At 52.6% G+C, this 14,548-nt stretch overlaps 2 protein-coding genes across 9 annotated transcripts in view; both read left to right on the plus strand.

Annotated features, from left to right (window-relative positions):
- Positions 1-5,702, plus strand: CHRNG (cholinergic receptor nicotinic gamma subunit). 4 transcript variants are annotated; one of them, XM_086719941.1, is made up of 12 exons: positions 1-199; positions 402-541; positions 804-848; positions 1,010-1,119; positions 1,582-1,737; positions 2,541-2,638; positions 2,965-3,165; positions 3,346-3,460; positions 3,674-3,788; positions 4,537-4,753; positions 4,970-5,103; positions 5,495-5,702. In XM_086719941.1, exons 1-12 carry the CDS (start codon positions 145-147, stop codon positions 5,549-5,551), a joined length of 1,443 nt encoding a protein of 480 aa, XP_086576067.1. In that variant the 5' UTR covers positions 1-144; the 3' UTR covers positions 5,552-5,702. The 4 variants fall into 4 exon arrangements, 3 of the variants coding, with proteins under 3 accessions (XP_086576067.1, XP_086576066.1, XP_025790587.1); XM_025934802.2 differs by having other exon boundaries at positions 3-199; positions 5,378-5,702; XR_015255635.1 differs by lacking the exon at positions 5,495-5,702 and having other exon boundaries at positions 2-199; positions 4,537-4,863; positions 4,970-5,083.
- A 1,668-nt stretch (positions 5,703-7,370) lies between these two features.
- The window catches only part of EIF4E2 (eukaryotic translation initiation factor 4E family member 2), a 31,169-nt gene continuing 23,991 nt past the window's right edge, over positions 7,371-14,548 (plus strand). For all 5 annotated transcript variants that reach the window (XM_086719946.1, XM_086719945.1, XM_086719942.1 and 2 more), the window contains exon 1: positions 7,371-7,502. In XM_086719946.1, the coding sequence (XP_086576072.1) occupies positions 7,483-7,502 (20 nt within the window). In that variant the 5' untranslated portion in view covers positions 7,371-7,482. The remainder of the gene's footprint in view (positions 7,503-14,548) is intronic.

Here is a 14,548-nt window from a genome sequence, read left to right on the forward strand (position 1 = left end):
GTCAGACAGCTGGTGGGGCCTAGCTGGCCTGGCCAGGCTGGCTGGGGTGGGAGCATGGGCTGTTACATGAGACCCGGAGGCCACATCTCTCTACCCTGAGCCGGAGAGCTGCTGTCCCAGCCGGCACTGTAGAGCCGCGGCACCATGTACAGGGGCCAGGGGCTGCCGCTCCTCCTGCCGCTGCTGGCTGTCTGTCTGGGTGTGGACCAGGGGCTCAGGAGCCTGGGGAGGCCTGGAGTAGAGATCCAAGGCCTCAGGGGATAGAGGGTCTGGAGGGCTACTGAAACCTGTCCTGCACCTCTAGTTCCCTACCTCTCCACATCACACCCTCTTGTGACCCCCCCCCCCAACTCTTTCTGCCCCAAAGCCCCTGCACCCGGGCTCACTGCTGTCCGTTGCAGGAGCCCAGGGCCGGAACCAAGAGGAGCGTCTGCTCGCGGACCTGATGCACAACTACGACCCCCACCTGCGGCCCGCGGAGCGCGATTCGGACGTGGTCAACGTCAGCCTGAAACTCACCCTCACCAACCTCATCTCCCTGGTGAGCCACAGGCTTGAAGGACGGCAGGGGAGGCGGAGGCCCAGTGCACTTGGCCCCCCGGGACCTGCTGGGGAGAGGAAGGGGCTGGCTCTAGGAGCCAGGAGGAGGAAGGACGCCACAGGGGAGAGGCTGGGGAGCTCGAAAACTCCGGTGAAGGATGCCCAAGAGGCTGGGGTCCTGTAGCGCCCAATGGGGGTCTGTAGGGACTAACATCCAGAGACGGCAAGCAATGGGGGCTCAACCCTCTGTTCTGAACCCCCAGAATGAGCGAGAGGAGGCCCTCACCACCAATGTGTGGATAGAGATGGTAAGAGGCCCCCCTGAAGTCCTGTACCCTGGATCAGGCCCCCTCCCTGGGGTCCCAAGGCCCTTGGAGCTGCCTGTCTTCCCCCACCCCCTCCCCGCCTCTTCTGGGGAGGGGGTGACTCCACGGAGAGCAGGGGTCTGGCAACCCCACTCGCCCTGCAGCAGTGGTGTGACTATCGCCTGCGCTGGGATCCGCAAGACTACGGAGGCCTGTGGGTGCTGAGGGTGCCGTCCACCATGGTGTGGCGGCCGGATGTCGTCCTGGAGAACAAGTGAGGAGGAGCGCGGGTAGGGGTGGGGGGACAAAACGATACGAGGGCAGGGCCCGGTAGGACAAGGGGGGCTCTGGGGAAAGGTGCAGAGCGGGCCCCCTTTGCCGGGGCCAGGAAATACTGGATGCGGCGGGTGCTGCCGAGGGTAGGGCCTGGCCAGCAGACCTGACTCTCGACCTGGCTCACTCCATCTCCTCTGGGCTCGGTCGTCTGCTGGGCTGCGGCCCTCCCTCCAACCTGGGGGTGAGGGCGGCTCCCATGGAAGCTGTGGTGATTAGGGGGTGGGATGATGAGGCCTGGAGGTGGGCGCGGCGGGGAGGTAGTGGACCCTGTGCCCGGGAGGGGCTGGCGTCCCCAGGCCCCATCCACGCAGGACACAGGCAGGCCTGGGGTGTGGGACTCGGCCGAGCCGGGGCCGCCGGGGACGTGAGCCCCCAGCCCCGGGGCCTGGCCTGTGCGCAGCGTGGACGGCGTGTTCGAGGTGGCCCTCTACTGCAACGTGCTGGTGTCTCCTGACGGATGTGTCTACTGGCTGCCGCCCGCCATCTTCCGCTCCTCCTGCCCCGTCTCCGTCACCTACTTCCCCTTCGACTGGCAGAACTGCTCCCTCGTCTTCCAGTGAGGCCATGTACCGGGGGTGTGGGTGCAGACCTGGAGAGCTGCCCTAAGAGGAACCTGGCTGGGGAGGGGGGTGGACGCGAGGCTTCTCGCCAGGGGTGCGGCTCCCTCTCTCTGGGGCCTCTGTGCCCGTCTCAGTCCCAGACACCTGCAGGTGCCCACGTCCCTCCCGGCTAAGCCGCAGTCCCCTCGCTCATCCTCCTTCGCTGCCTCAGTTTCCCTGCCTGTGCCCCAAGGGAGGAGTTAATGACTGGGGCGGGTGGGCAAGAAGGCATACACCTGCCCGCGAGGTACCAGCATGCACACACGAGCGCCACCCCACACGAGACGCTACACCCCACTCCCCATGGAGAGGTGGAGGCGCTCTCACTGTCCTCTTCCAGAAATGGGGGGAAGGAGGTCTGTGTGAGTGGGTTCCCACGCTTTAGAGAAGCAGTCTTTTCACAAGGAGACCCTCCGTAACAAACAGACCTGAGAGGTACAGACTGTGTTTTCTATGTTCTAACCATTGGCCCTTCCTGCCCTGGAGGCAGTGGAAGGGAGGAACAGAGTGGCCTTGGGCTCTTAACATCCGTGACGCGCACTGAGCTGCAGCCTCCTGGCCCTTCAATAGAAACTCTCCTGACCTCCAGGGAGCCCGGGTTCCCTTCGTTTCCCCCATCTCGTGGCCAGGGCTCTGCGGAGGGCTCAGAAATTCCTAGCTGTACTTTTTGAGGCAAGACCGCCCACGGTTGCCCCCAGATGACTGTGTACGTGACCTCGTAGGTGGATCTATACGCCCTCAAATGTGTCCCCCTTCCCAGGTCCCAGACCTACAGCACCAATGAGATCAATTTGCAGCTCAGCCAGGAAGATGGTCAGACCATAGAGTGGATTTTCATCGACCCTGAGGCCTTCACGGGTAACCTCTTCCCAGGACCCCAGCCGCACCTGACCTCCAGGGCAGGGCCAGGCTCGGTTCAGACCCCCTCCCGTGTAACTCAAGATGAAGGCTAGACTAAACCACACAAACTAGATTTTTAAAGACCCAGCAGAGTTCTGATTTCCCCATGATAATGTCTCCGGTTTTGGTGGGAGGAGGATCAGATATCCAATCTCCCTTTGCTTCTTCCATCCCTCGGTGGCACTGCTTTGGGCCCCGGCTGGCCGCCCACAGCCGGGTCACAGGGGCTGCGGGGATCTGCCCAGCCTGTGCTCCCAGTGCTCACTCTGGCCCGCTGCCCGCAGAGAACGGGGAGTGGGCCATCCGGCACCGGCCGGCCAAGATGCTGCTGGATGTGGAGGCACCCGCCGAGGAGGCGGGCCACCAGAAGGTGGTCTTCTACCTGCTCATCCAGCGCAAGCCCCTCTTCTACATCATCAACATCATCGCGCCCTGTGTGCTCATCTCCTCCGTCGCCATTCTCATCTACTTCCTTCCTGCCAAGGGTACCTGGAGCCCGTGGGAGGGGAGCCACGGCCCCGGCCGGCAGCACAGGGGCTAGCTGGGAGGGCACAGAGTGGCACCACCCACGAGACCACCTGTCCCGGGGACAGGAATGGGGTGGGGGAGGAGCCCCATGGCAGGGAACTTGAGATCTGCTCTGAGGGTCTCTTGGTTACGGGCAGCGGGGGGCCAGAAGTGTACCGTCGCCATCAACGTGCTCCTGGCCCAGACCGTCTTCCTCTTCCTTGTGGCCAAGAAGGTGCCCGAGACCTCCCAGGCAGTGCCACTTATCAGCAAGTAAGGCTGGCCCTCACGCCTACCACCCCCTCCCGCCCTCCCCTTCCTGGAACTCGGGGCACTACCCTTCTGCCACTCCCACCCTCCCACCCTCAATGCCAACCCCTCACCCTAGGAGATCTGGGGGAATCAGCTGCTAAGGGTGGGGTGCGTCTGGAGATGGAGTCGGTGCCAGCGGGCCAGCCCCACCTCCCGCCTACCTGACCCTGGCAGGTACCTGACCTTCCTCCTGGTGGTGACCATCCTCATTGTCGTGAATGCCGTGGTCGTGCTCAACGTGTCTTTGCGGTCCCCCCACACACACTCCATGGCCCGCAGGGTCCGAAAGGCAAGGCCCCTCTCTGCCCACTCCAGCATCCTCCAGTCCAGTCCACTCACATGCGTCTTCCTCTCCACCCCCTTGCCCTTCCCTACTCAACTGCCACATTCAGCAACAAACCTGCCCTGTGTGTATCTTGAAGCATGTGGATTAATCCAGACGGATTAATAATAATACTGAGTGCTTGCTTTGTGGCAGGTGCATCATACATACTAACTCATTTGATCTTCATAAAACTCCTATGAGGTGGGTATTAGTGCCACCTCCGTTTTACAAATGAGGAAACTGAGACACAGAGAGGTTCATTAGCTCACCCAAGGTTGCATGGCTGGGAAGGAGAAGCAAGATTCTACCCAGGCCATCTGGCTCTACCCAGGTGGCTCCAGGCCATCTGCAGCCCACCTGCAGCAGTCAGCTGGGACCCTTGTTGCAAATGCAGATTCCCAGGCCCGCCTCAGGCGTCCGGGGCTGGAACAGCAAGGGTGGGGCCAGCCTGTGGCCTCGTGCAGGCTGTGCAGCAAGTACCCTGGTGATTCGAATTGCACACAGGTTTGGGGACCTAGGCTCAGTGCCTGGCACAGAACAGCCAAGCTGTACCAGTGTCAAGCCACTGTCCCTAAGGTGCTGCCTCTGGACCCCTGGTAGCTTGAGCCCTCCATGCCAACCTTCACTCTTTGCTCTGAAGCCCAGCCTGGCTGCCCACACGTCCAGGTCTGCCAGCTACTAAGCTAAGCGCCCCAGAACATCCTCTCTCCAGGTGTTCCTGCGGCTCTTGCCCCAGCTGTTGCGGATGCACGTTCGCCCACTGGTCCCAGTGGCTGTGCAAGACACGGGGCGCCGGCTGCAGAATGGCTCCTCTCCGGGATGGTCAATCACAGCTGGGGAAGACGTTGGTCTCTGCCTGCCTCGCAGTGAACTTCTCTTCCGGCAGCGGCAGCGCAACGGGCTGGTGAGGGCGGCGCTGGAGAAGCTAGGTGAGGCAGGAGGTATGACACTGGGGACACTCCAGTGCTCACTCTGGCCTGCTATCTGACGGGGAGGGCTATCTGTTGGCCAAGGCACCGGACACAGCAGATGAGTGTTGGTAAGTGTCCAGCTGGGGAGAGAGACACTGGGGTCGCTCAGGAGAGGCTACCTTCTCAGACTATTTCTTCTCCACTTGATTCCCAAACCTTACCCTCTCTCAACAGAGAAAGGCCCGGAGCCAGGGCAGAGCCGAGAGTTGTGTGGCAGCCTGAAGCAGGCCGCCCCGGCCATCCAGGCCTGTGTGGAAGCCTGCAACCTCATTGCCCTTGCCCGCCACCAGCAAAGTCACTTTGACAGTGTAAGGGGAACTGAGTACCCGGTGAGGGACTTGGACTTAAGATGCGGGCAAGATGAGTGGAGTGGCCATGGCAGGGCAGTGGGAAGGAAAAAGTGGAATGGGGACATCAGTGCCAGGGGACTATGGCAGAACACAGGTTCAGGCCTGGAAGTAGGTGAGAGGGACCCAAAGAAATGGAGAATAAGAGGCCTGCTGGCGGGCCAAGGACGGCACAGTGATCCAGGGCAGGCTTGGTGTTCCTGCCGGTCATCCCACACCTGCCTCCCGCCCTCAGGGGAGCGAGGAGTGGTTCTTGGTGGGCCGCGTGCTGGACCGTGTCTGCTTCCTGGCCATGCTCTCCCTTTTTGTCTGTGGCACTGCTGGCATCTTCCTCATGGCCCACTACAACCAGGTGCCCCCTCTTCCGTTCCCTGGAGACCCCCGCTCCTACCTGCCCTCGCCTGACTGAGCCAACCATCGGCCGCCAGCCACGTGGATTCTGATTGGCTGTGTTCTTCAGTGGCTGAGATCATGAGCATGCTCTTTGGGAAGTGCCCTTCATGGCCATGTGAGCCAACAGGCCCCGAGAAAAGCATGGGAAATAAAGAGACCGAGCTGGAGTCCTGGAGTGGTTGAGAACGGCTGTGGGCAGGGTGTGCTGTTGGGATCAGCATCCGCGTGGCACTGGCTACCTAGTCCTGGCAATCCCCTCACTTCAGCAAAGCATTAGCAACTCCCATCATTTCTGAAGCCCCAAGGACTCTGTTTTTTACAATGTCCCCAACTAGGCAAGGTCCCATCCCTCTAGGCCTAGGCCCCCTTTCCTCTTTACGAGTTCCTCACAGGTTCCTAAAGGAAGGAAGTCAAGAGAGATGTGAAGAGTAGCAGGCAATGTTCTCTCAAAAGAATGGCAGTAGCCCGCTCCCACTGGCATCTCCCTCCCCTGTCTTCTGGGTGCTGTGAGTACCCAACACTCACCTGCACCAGGGACCTTTCCATCCATATGCATTTTTTATCATTGATCACAAAGATTTCAGAGTTAAGAGCTCTTCACATCATCATGGACAAGCAAGTCACTACTCCCCCCATGTTTTAGATGGGCAAATTGGGGCCCAGAGTAACAGGGGCTTCTCAGAACACTGGTGGCCAAATAAAGTTTGGAGTCCAGAATTCCCAACTCAGTTTTAGACACTCCAAGGAAGATTCATTCCATGGCCTGGAAAACAGACCCCTCTTCCTTCTCTTCTCAAAGGCCAGGGCATTTGCACTGGTGTCAAAGGTTGGTTAAGACAAGGAAGAGCTAGGCAGAGAGGCTGGGAGGTAACAGGGAACTTCTGGGCTTTGCCTTCTGGAAGGAGACCCTGACCAGCCTCACTTGGCCCCACTTAGGAAACAAGATGGCCAGCTGAGGGCTTCCTGGGAGAGAGGCAAGGCCCTGCTTTGGAGAGTACAGCTCCGGCCAGAGTTCTGATTGTGATGAAACAACTTCATCTGTAAATATGGGTACAGATTTCAGTTCCTATCTACCCTCATCAGAGGATCAAAGGTGCAGATCAAAGTGATTCAAAAATGTGAACATGCCACATGAAGACCTGATCATGGGACATTGTTGGGGGAGGGGAGAGGACCCCAGAAATAACCCCCCTCTCCCAAGTACAGGGTGCCCAAGTACAGGGTGGCTGGCTTTGGTGCTCAATCACCAGCAGGTTCATTCCATTAACTCCAGTGTAGGTGCATGCTGCCCCTGTGTATTTGGAGCAGAGACTTAGATCCTGGAGGCAATTTGATGATGGTGGGCCCATCTGTGGTTCTCTTTAGCTCCTCGCACAAATAAGCAAAATTAAAAATACTACACTTATTGAGGGTTGCTGTGTCTAGCGCCTGGCACTGATTATCCCGTCAGATCCACACGGCAACACGAAGAGGCAGGTACTGTAATACAGTATGGACAGTACAGAAGAGGAAACCGTCTAGGGGAAGTTAAAACACAGTCCAGGATGGTGCAGCCGGCACAGGGCGTGGAGTCGGGATTTGTACGAAGCAGGCGGTCCGGAGCCCGCACAGTCAGCGACGCGGCTCTGCCTCTTCCCAGCCGCCCCGGGAGGAGGTCGGGACCCTCCATCGGACGGAAACTGTTTCCTTGGAGCCACCGGGAAGGCGGGCAGGAGGGCGACAGGAACCCAGGTAGCGCTGAGGCCCGCAGCCCGCAGGGACCGCGAAGCCCCAGCCTCCACGCAGCCGCCCAGGGCGGGCGTCCCGGGATACTTGTCCCACACGGGGCCAGCGCGCAGACGTTCCGCTGCGCCATGCGCAGCCGGAAGTGACCGGGCCCTAAGCGGGAGGGGACCTGGCGGAGCGGAAGTCACTCCGTGAGGCAGTGGCGACGGCGGCGGTGAGAGGATGAACAACAAGTTCGACGCGTGAGTGGCGCGTGGCCGCCCCCCGGGGCCCCTTCCCCCAACCGTTCCCTGCGCCCGCCCCCACCGGGGCTGGAGGCGACAAAGCTCTCCGGCGCCGGCCTCCCTCCCGGGCTTGGGCTGCGGGCCTCCCCGGCCCAGGCGGCCAGCGGGGACGAAGAGGGGTCTGGGGAGGCGTGATGCAAGGGCCCCAGAGACTTCGGGGTCGTACGGACCGAGGGCGGAGCGCGGGGTCCCGGGGAGGAGGTGGCAGTACCGCCCGGAAGGAGACTTGTGGACGCCCCGCCCCGGTGGGTGCAGGTTGCCAGCGGCGTGGAAGGGCGGAGACCACAGCGGTTTGGGTGTTTCCGCTGCCTGGCCTCCTTGCCTCTGAATCCAGCTTTCCACACACGCTCTAGCCTAGGAAGGTCACCTCGCTTCTCTGACTCAGTCCCCTCATCTGCAGAGTGGGGACGGTAACAGAGTCCGGGTCGCAGAGTTGTGAATACAGAGAGGTAATGTGGCTGTGGCGCCTACTGGCTGCTCAGTTACGGAATTCTCCGTCTTCCTGAGGCTCCTTCCCACTTCCTTTCTCCTCCCCCTTTTCCCTTCTTCCAACACACTCACCAGGAGCTTCTGTGTTCTTGCCCAACGAGCGTACTTGCCATTGCCCCCTTCTCCCATTTCTGTATGTACCCTATCTGGTTCCTCGGTCCAGCATCAGACAATTGGAAATGCAAAAAGGACATGCAGAGTATTTTTGCATGTTTCCCCTCTAGCGATTTGTATCTTGAGGTAGTTCTTACCTCTTTTCCAGCCGTCTAGGAAATCTGTCTGATCCCCAGAGACCTAGGTTTCCAGCCCCAGACCCGCCAGTTACCAGTTATTTGACAGTAGAAGAGTTACCCAGCCATTGTTACCTAAACCACGTTAGTGGTTAGTGCCCGGCTGCTGCTCTGAGTGTGGTAAGGACCAAATCACACTCAGCGTTGCTTAAAGGTACATTGTTAATTGCTAATAGGAATAAACGTAAAGTGGAATCGCTGTTGATTTAGGTTGTGACCTGCTGCTGATGGGACTTTGGGTTTTTTCCAGTACAATGAGTGCTGGTTTGCAAATTGAGGAGTCCTAGATTCCAGCACTCTCCGCAGCTCCTCAGGAATGTTTCCTGGTTGCTGAGAAGTCTCTGCTGCTTGGAAGAAGTCTTTGGCTGAACGTTTCCCCAGCCTGCTGCTTAGCTGAGCCCATTTCAGTAGGAATGGCCACCCTGCCCTCCGCTCCCCTATGTATACCCCTCGTCTTAATCTCTGCAGCACCTAACTCCAGATCTAAGTCCCTATAGGATTCTGCAAATCCTATACCTGTTCTTCCACTGAATTGAACAGGTCAAAATTTCATCTTAGGAAGGTGTTTTTGTGGGTCATCTAGCCCAGTCCCATCCAAATCATTTGGATTTGGGGATTGCAGTAAGCTAATTTAAGAATGGTAACAATGGGGGTTGGGGGGGGGGCGCCTGGGTGGCTCAGTCGGTTAAGCATCTGACTCTTGATCTCAGCTCAGGTCTTGATCTCAACATTGTGAGTTCAAGCCCCACACTGGGTGTGACACATACTTAAAAAAGAAAAAAGAAGGGTAACGGCTTCCATAGGCATCTTGCTAGATGCTTTTCATATATTATTTCTACTCTTAACCCTACAAAGGGGATCATGTTACCGCCTTTTACAAATAGGAAAATGAGTCCCTACAGATAGAAAGGCCCATATGGTGGGATTCAAACCCAGGTTTGTTGTTTAACCTTGATTCATGTACCTCTTGGCAAAAATTAACCTGGATCATTTTCAATTAGTTCTAACTATTAACTGTTCCTTGTAGTATGCCCAAATTTTTTAACCTCTCTCTTCTAGCTGTGTAGGAAAAGAACCAAAGCTTTCGTTGATTTGAAATTAGCAATTGGAGACCTCACTCCTGACCCTGGTTTTGCTTTTGTTTTTGTTTTTCATGTGAAAAGTCTGAGGTGTATTAAGTTTATTTAAGTAATCTTTGCACTCAATGTGGAGTGTGAACCTGTGACCCTGAAACCAAGAGTCACATCCTCCTCTGTCTGAGTTAGCCAGGTGCCCCAAAAGTCTGCAGTTTTCAGACCATTGTTACATGTTTGGCATATATATATATATATATATATATATATATATATATATATAAAATATATATTTTATATATATATATATAAAATATATATTTTTTAGATAGATATATATATATAAAATATATATTTTTTAGATATATATATATACACACATATATATATATTTTTTTTTTTTTTTTAATTTACACCCAAATTAGTTAGCATATAGTGCAACAATGATTTCAGGAGTAGATTCCTTGGTGCCCCTGACCCATTTAGCTCACCCCCCTCCCACAACCCCTCCAGTAACCCTCAGTTTGTTCTCCATATTTATGAGTCTCTTCTGTTTTGTTCCCCTCCCTGTTTTTATATTATTTTTGTTTCCCTTCCCTTATGTTATCTGTTCTGTGTCTTAAATTCCTCATAAGAGTGAAGTCATATGATATTTATCTTTCTCTGACTAATTTCACTTAGCATAATACCCTCTAGTTCCATCCACGTAGTCGCCAGTGGCAAGATTTCATTCTTTTTGATTGCCGAGTAATACTCCATTGTATATATATACCACATCTTCTTTATCCATTCATCCATCGATGGACATTTGGGTTCCCTCCATACTTTGGCTATTGTTGATAGTGCTGCTATAAACATGGGGTGCATGTGTCCCTTCGAAACAGCACACCTGTATCCCTTGGATAAATGCCTAGTAGTGCAATTGCTGGGTTGTAGGGTAGTTCTATTTTTAGTTTTTTGAGGAACCTCCATACTGTTTTCCAGAGTGGCTGCACCAGCTTGCATTCCCATACATGTTTGGCTTTTACACTCTTCACCACATGGTTCCTAAGGACTGTTCCTAAGATTCCAGTTTGCCAGCATCCTAAAAGTCCAGCGCCCGGAGTTGGGTACTGTAGTCTAAACTGATGCGCTCAGGTTAAAGAAGAGCTCTAACCTCCTCTATTTTGTGGGCCCGACTTCTATGAGCGTAACCTAGAACTATAATTGCACCCCACCCCCCACATTTATCAAGTCAGTTAGCTACATTGTCATTGTTGCTGTTGACATGTGAAACTCTAAGATGCTTTCACTGTTCTGCAGTCCCAGCTGCGTTGAGCTTGGTTTTCAGATCTAGATGCCATACTTGATTTTCCCACTGTTCTCTCTTCGCTAGCCTTTGGCCCACTCTTAAAGTATTGTCTGAACCTCCTGTTTGGCACTTATCCTATTCTGCTTTGTATTGCTTTGATTTTAGAAGTCCATTCATTAAACATGTTTGTTTCTGCCTCTGTCTGATGCTGGACATGTAAAGATGAATTAGACCAAGTTCCCAGATGCATAAGGAATCGGTCTGGTTAGAGAATATGAGGACAAGCCTGGGTGGAAGTTTGGTGAGCTGACTTGGAGCCACTCAGTCTAGACAGCCTTAGAGATGCTAATTGCTTGCCTGTGTCTATGGAGCACAGATTTTTAGTCCTGACTATTTTGGCTCGAATCCAGCTTCAAGTTGGGAAGAGTAGCCTCTGGAAGATGGGATGCAAGTGATTTGCCTTAAGTGAAAGCTTAGTGGGCGGGGTGGTTGGTTAGCTCTATTGTTATTAGAAATAACAATACAAGATGAAGGTCCATTAGGATTTCCTTTTACCATCTCCAAAGGGAGTCAGGAAGTGTGGTCCAGGGATCACAGCACTGTTTGTTTTTGAATGTAATTATTTTTGCTATTTTTTTCTTTTGTTTCCTAGTAGTGATTAGCAGCAAAACCACTAAAAAGAAAGGAACTTCTGCTTTTCTTGAGGCTAGTAAAAATGAGAGATGCTGGGGTGACTCTTCAAGATTTAAAGGGAAGGGACCCTAGAGGATATCGTGGAGGCTGGGAGCTGAGAGAGAAATGGTTTGAGCCCTGGGGTATCCCATAAAGAAGAGAATTAAGAGCTGTCTTGGGCCTATGCCATATAAAAACCTATGAGATGTTTTTGATCAGGAGCCAAAAAATTGGCTATGGCATCATAGTGGGGACAAGTACAAACATTTATATGGTGAGGTTCAGAAGAGGGGAGCCTGATCCAGCCTAGGGAGAGATTAGGAAGTATTTTTAAGAGAAAGTGGCCGGGGCGCCTGGGTGGCGCAGTCGGTTAAGCGTCCGACTTCAGCCAGGTCACGATCTCGCGGTCCGGGAGTTCGAGCCCCGCGTCGGGCTCTGGGCTGATGGCTCAGAGCCTGGAGCCTGTTTCCGATTCTGTGTCTCCCTCTCTCTCTGCCCCTCCCCCGTTCATGCTCTGTCTCTCTCTGTCCCAAAAATAAATAAACGTTGAAAAAAAAAAAAAAATTAAAAAAAAAAAAAAAAAGAGAAAGTGGCCCTCATCCCGAGTCCTAAAGGACAAGTTAAGTAGAGGAAGGGGGTCTCTCTGAGAGGAGACCACATGATGAGCACAACAGAGGGGTGAGATTGGAGAACTCAAATAAGTTGATAACACTAGAGTGGAAGGAGTTTGTTGGGACCAGGCAGGAGGTGACCTTGGCACATATACCCACATAAGGACCTTTGTACCATGCTGAGGCCCAAGTGTGTGTATCTATCTTTTCTCCTCAGTGAGGTGCTTGGGGACAGGTGCTCTGTAGCATCTATACAGTAAGTGGCTTGGTAAAATATGGGACTTGTATGCTGTCCAGGCTCCTTTTGGAAAGTAAAGCAAACCAGCTCAAGTGTAATAAAGGGGAAGGCGTGTCATAAGCACAGATAACGTTCTCCCAGAAGTCTGGGGAGGTCACACTTAGTCAATGAGGTGGTAGCATCACCAACAAAACCACTTTCCTCTCCCACCTGATCTCTGCTCCATTCCCTTTCTCCCTACTGGCTTTCTTTGCATTTGCTCATTGTCTTTCCTTCACGGCTTTTCTCATATGGGTCCCATAGGATTGCCCCAGCTCCGGAATCTGTGTGATCTTTGATCTCCTAGATGAAAAGCTGAGGAAGGAATTGGCTCATACTTTTGAACAAGACCGTGAGGCATTGGTTATTGGCCAGGCTGGGCTGCCCTTTGTTCAAGTGCCCTTTATAATCATGTCTTGGCCAGGGTGGGGATGGGGACGTTCCTGGCGTGGTGCGACGCACCTGAATATATCCCACAGCTAGGACTGTGAAATGGGCAGAAGGTGCACCTCAACGCATGGTTAGTTTGTGCATTCTAATATTTATTGAGTGTTTTTTATGTGCGAGGCACTTTTTGTGGGCCAAAAAGAAGCAAAATGCTTTGCAATATGTTTCTGTAGGTATGCAAGGTAATATCTGTGTTATCATTTGAGCATTTCTAGTTCCTTTCTTGAGAATTACCCAGTTCCATTTGACGAGATAGTCGCTAGGGCCAGAGGTGATTTTGAAGAAGATCCATGATAAGCTAATGGTCCAGCTGTGTACCAAATGGCATTCTTATTATCTTTGTGAATTCACCTTCTTATTATCTTTTTGTCTCAATGCAGTGAAGTTTTTTTTTTAATTTTTTTTAATGCTTTTTGTTTATTTTTGAGAGAGAGAGCAAGCAGGTGAGGGGCAGAGAGAGAGAGAAGGAGAAACAGAGTCTGAAGCAGGCTCCAGGCTCTGAGCTGTCAGCACAGAGCCCAACGCAGAGCTTGAACTCACAAACTGGGAGATCATGACCTGAGCAGAAGTCGGACACTTAACCAACTGAGCCACCCCGGTGCCCCATGTGAACTTTATTTTTTTTTCCAAAGTTTATTTTTATTTATCTTAGAGAGAGAGAGAGAGAGAGAGAGAGAGAATCCCAAGCAGGCTCCACACTGAGCTGAGTGTGGGGCTCGATATCACCTCCGAGATATTACTACCTGAGCTGATACCAAGAGTCGGATGCTTAACTGACCTAGCCTACCAGGTGCCCCTCCTATGAACTTTACATGTATCTGAAAGCCTTAGGGTAGTTGCACTGCTTCTGGAAGGGTAACACCTACTATACATTTGACCAGACTTACTAGGCAAAAAGACATTCATTCCTTCTTTCAGTCATTTCTTTTTCTTTTCATTTAATATTGATTCAACATCTTGTGCTATGTGTTAGGGCAGCATCTTCTTGTCCTCAGTGCCGGAGATACAGACATTGATAAAATGTATCCAAGAGATACGTTCATTTAATAGGAAAAACAGACATGGGAGGAATGGCACCTTAGGCTGAGGGGTAGTGTTTGCATATAGCACAACTGTGGGACTATGGGTTGCTTTGGGAGATGGGAAGGAAAAGAGGATATCAGTAGGCAGGAGTCAGATTCTAGAGGATTTTACATTTTATTGTACTTTATCCTACAGGGTGGGCATCAAAAGGCAAGGGACAGTTGACAGTTTTAAGCGTGGAAGTTAAATGATCAGATTTGCATTTAGAAAGATGCTAGTGGCCATATGGAGGATGGATAGAGAGTGGAGACGATTTGTGTCGGGGAGACCATTTAGGAATTTATTGTAATAACGAAGGTGACAGAGAGGAGGGCCTAAGTTAAAGCAGTGGCAGTGGGGACAGATAGAAGGGATGGTTAGAAGAGGCAAGAAATCTGGTTAAGTTTTTTAAACATCATTCGAAATGCCAAAGCAGTTATATAACCCAGAAACTCTTCTCATTATTGACTCATATTTGGCAAAGAAAACAGTCCCTTAAAATCTACTCCTGAAATCATTGTTGCACTATGTGCTAACTAATTTGGATGTAAATTTTAAAAAATAAAAAATAAAACAAGTTAAAAAAAAAACAGTCCCTTAAACTGCTTGCCTCTTTCTTCTTTGCCTATTAGCAAACTAGAAGACAGTGGTTTTTTTTTGGAATTCTTCCTACTTACCTTTTTACACTCCCTTGCCCTTCCCTCATCTCATATACATCTCATTGCCTGTATTCGAGTGACTTGGGGGGTGGTTATATGGTGTAGTTCATTTGACCTGGTGGCTTTGTTGGGG

This window comes from Puma concolor, chromosome C1, assembly GCF_028749965.1.
Source record: "Puma concolor isolate L17-30 chromosome C1, mPumCon1.1.hap2, whole genome shotgun sequence".
In the NCBI taxonomy this organism is placed as follows: domain Eukaryota; kingdom Metazoa; phylum Chordata; class Mammalia; order Carnivora; family Felidae; genus Puma; species Puma concolor.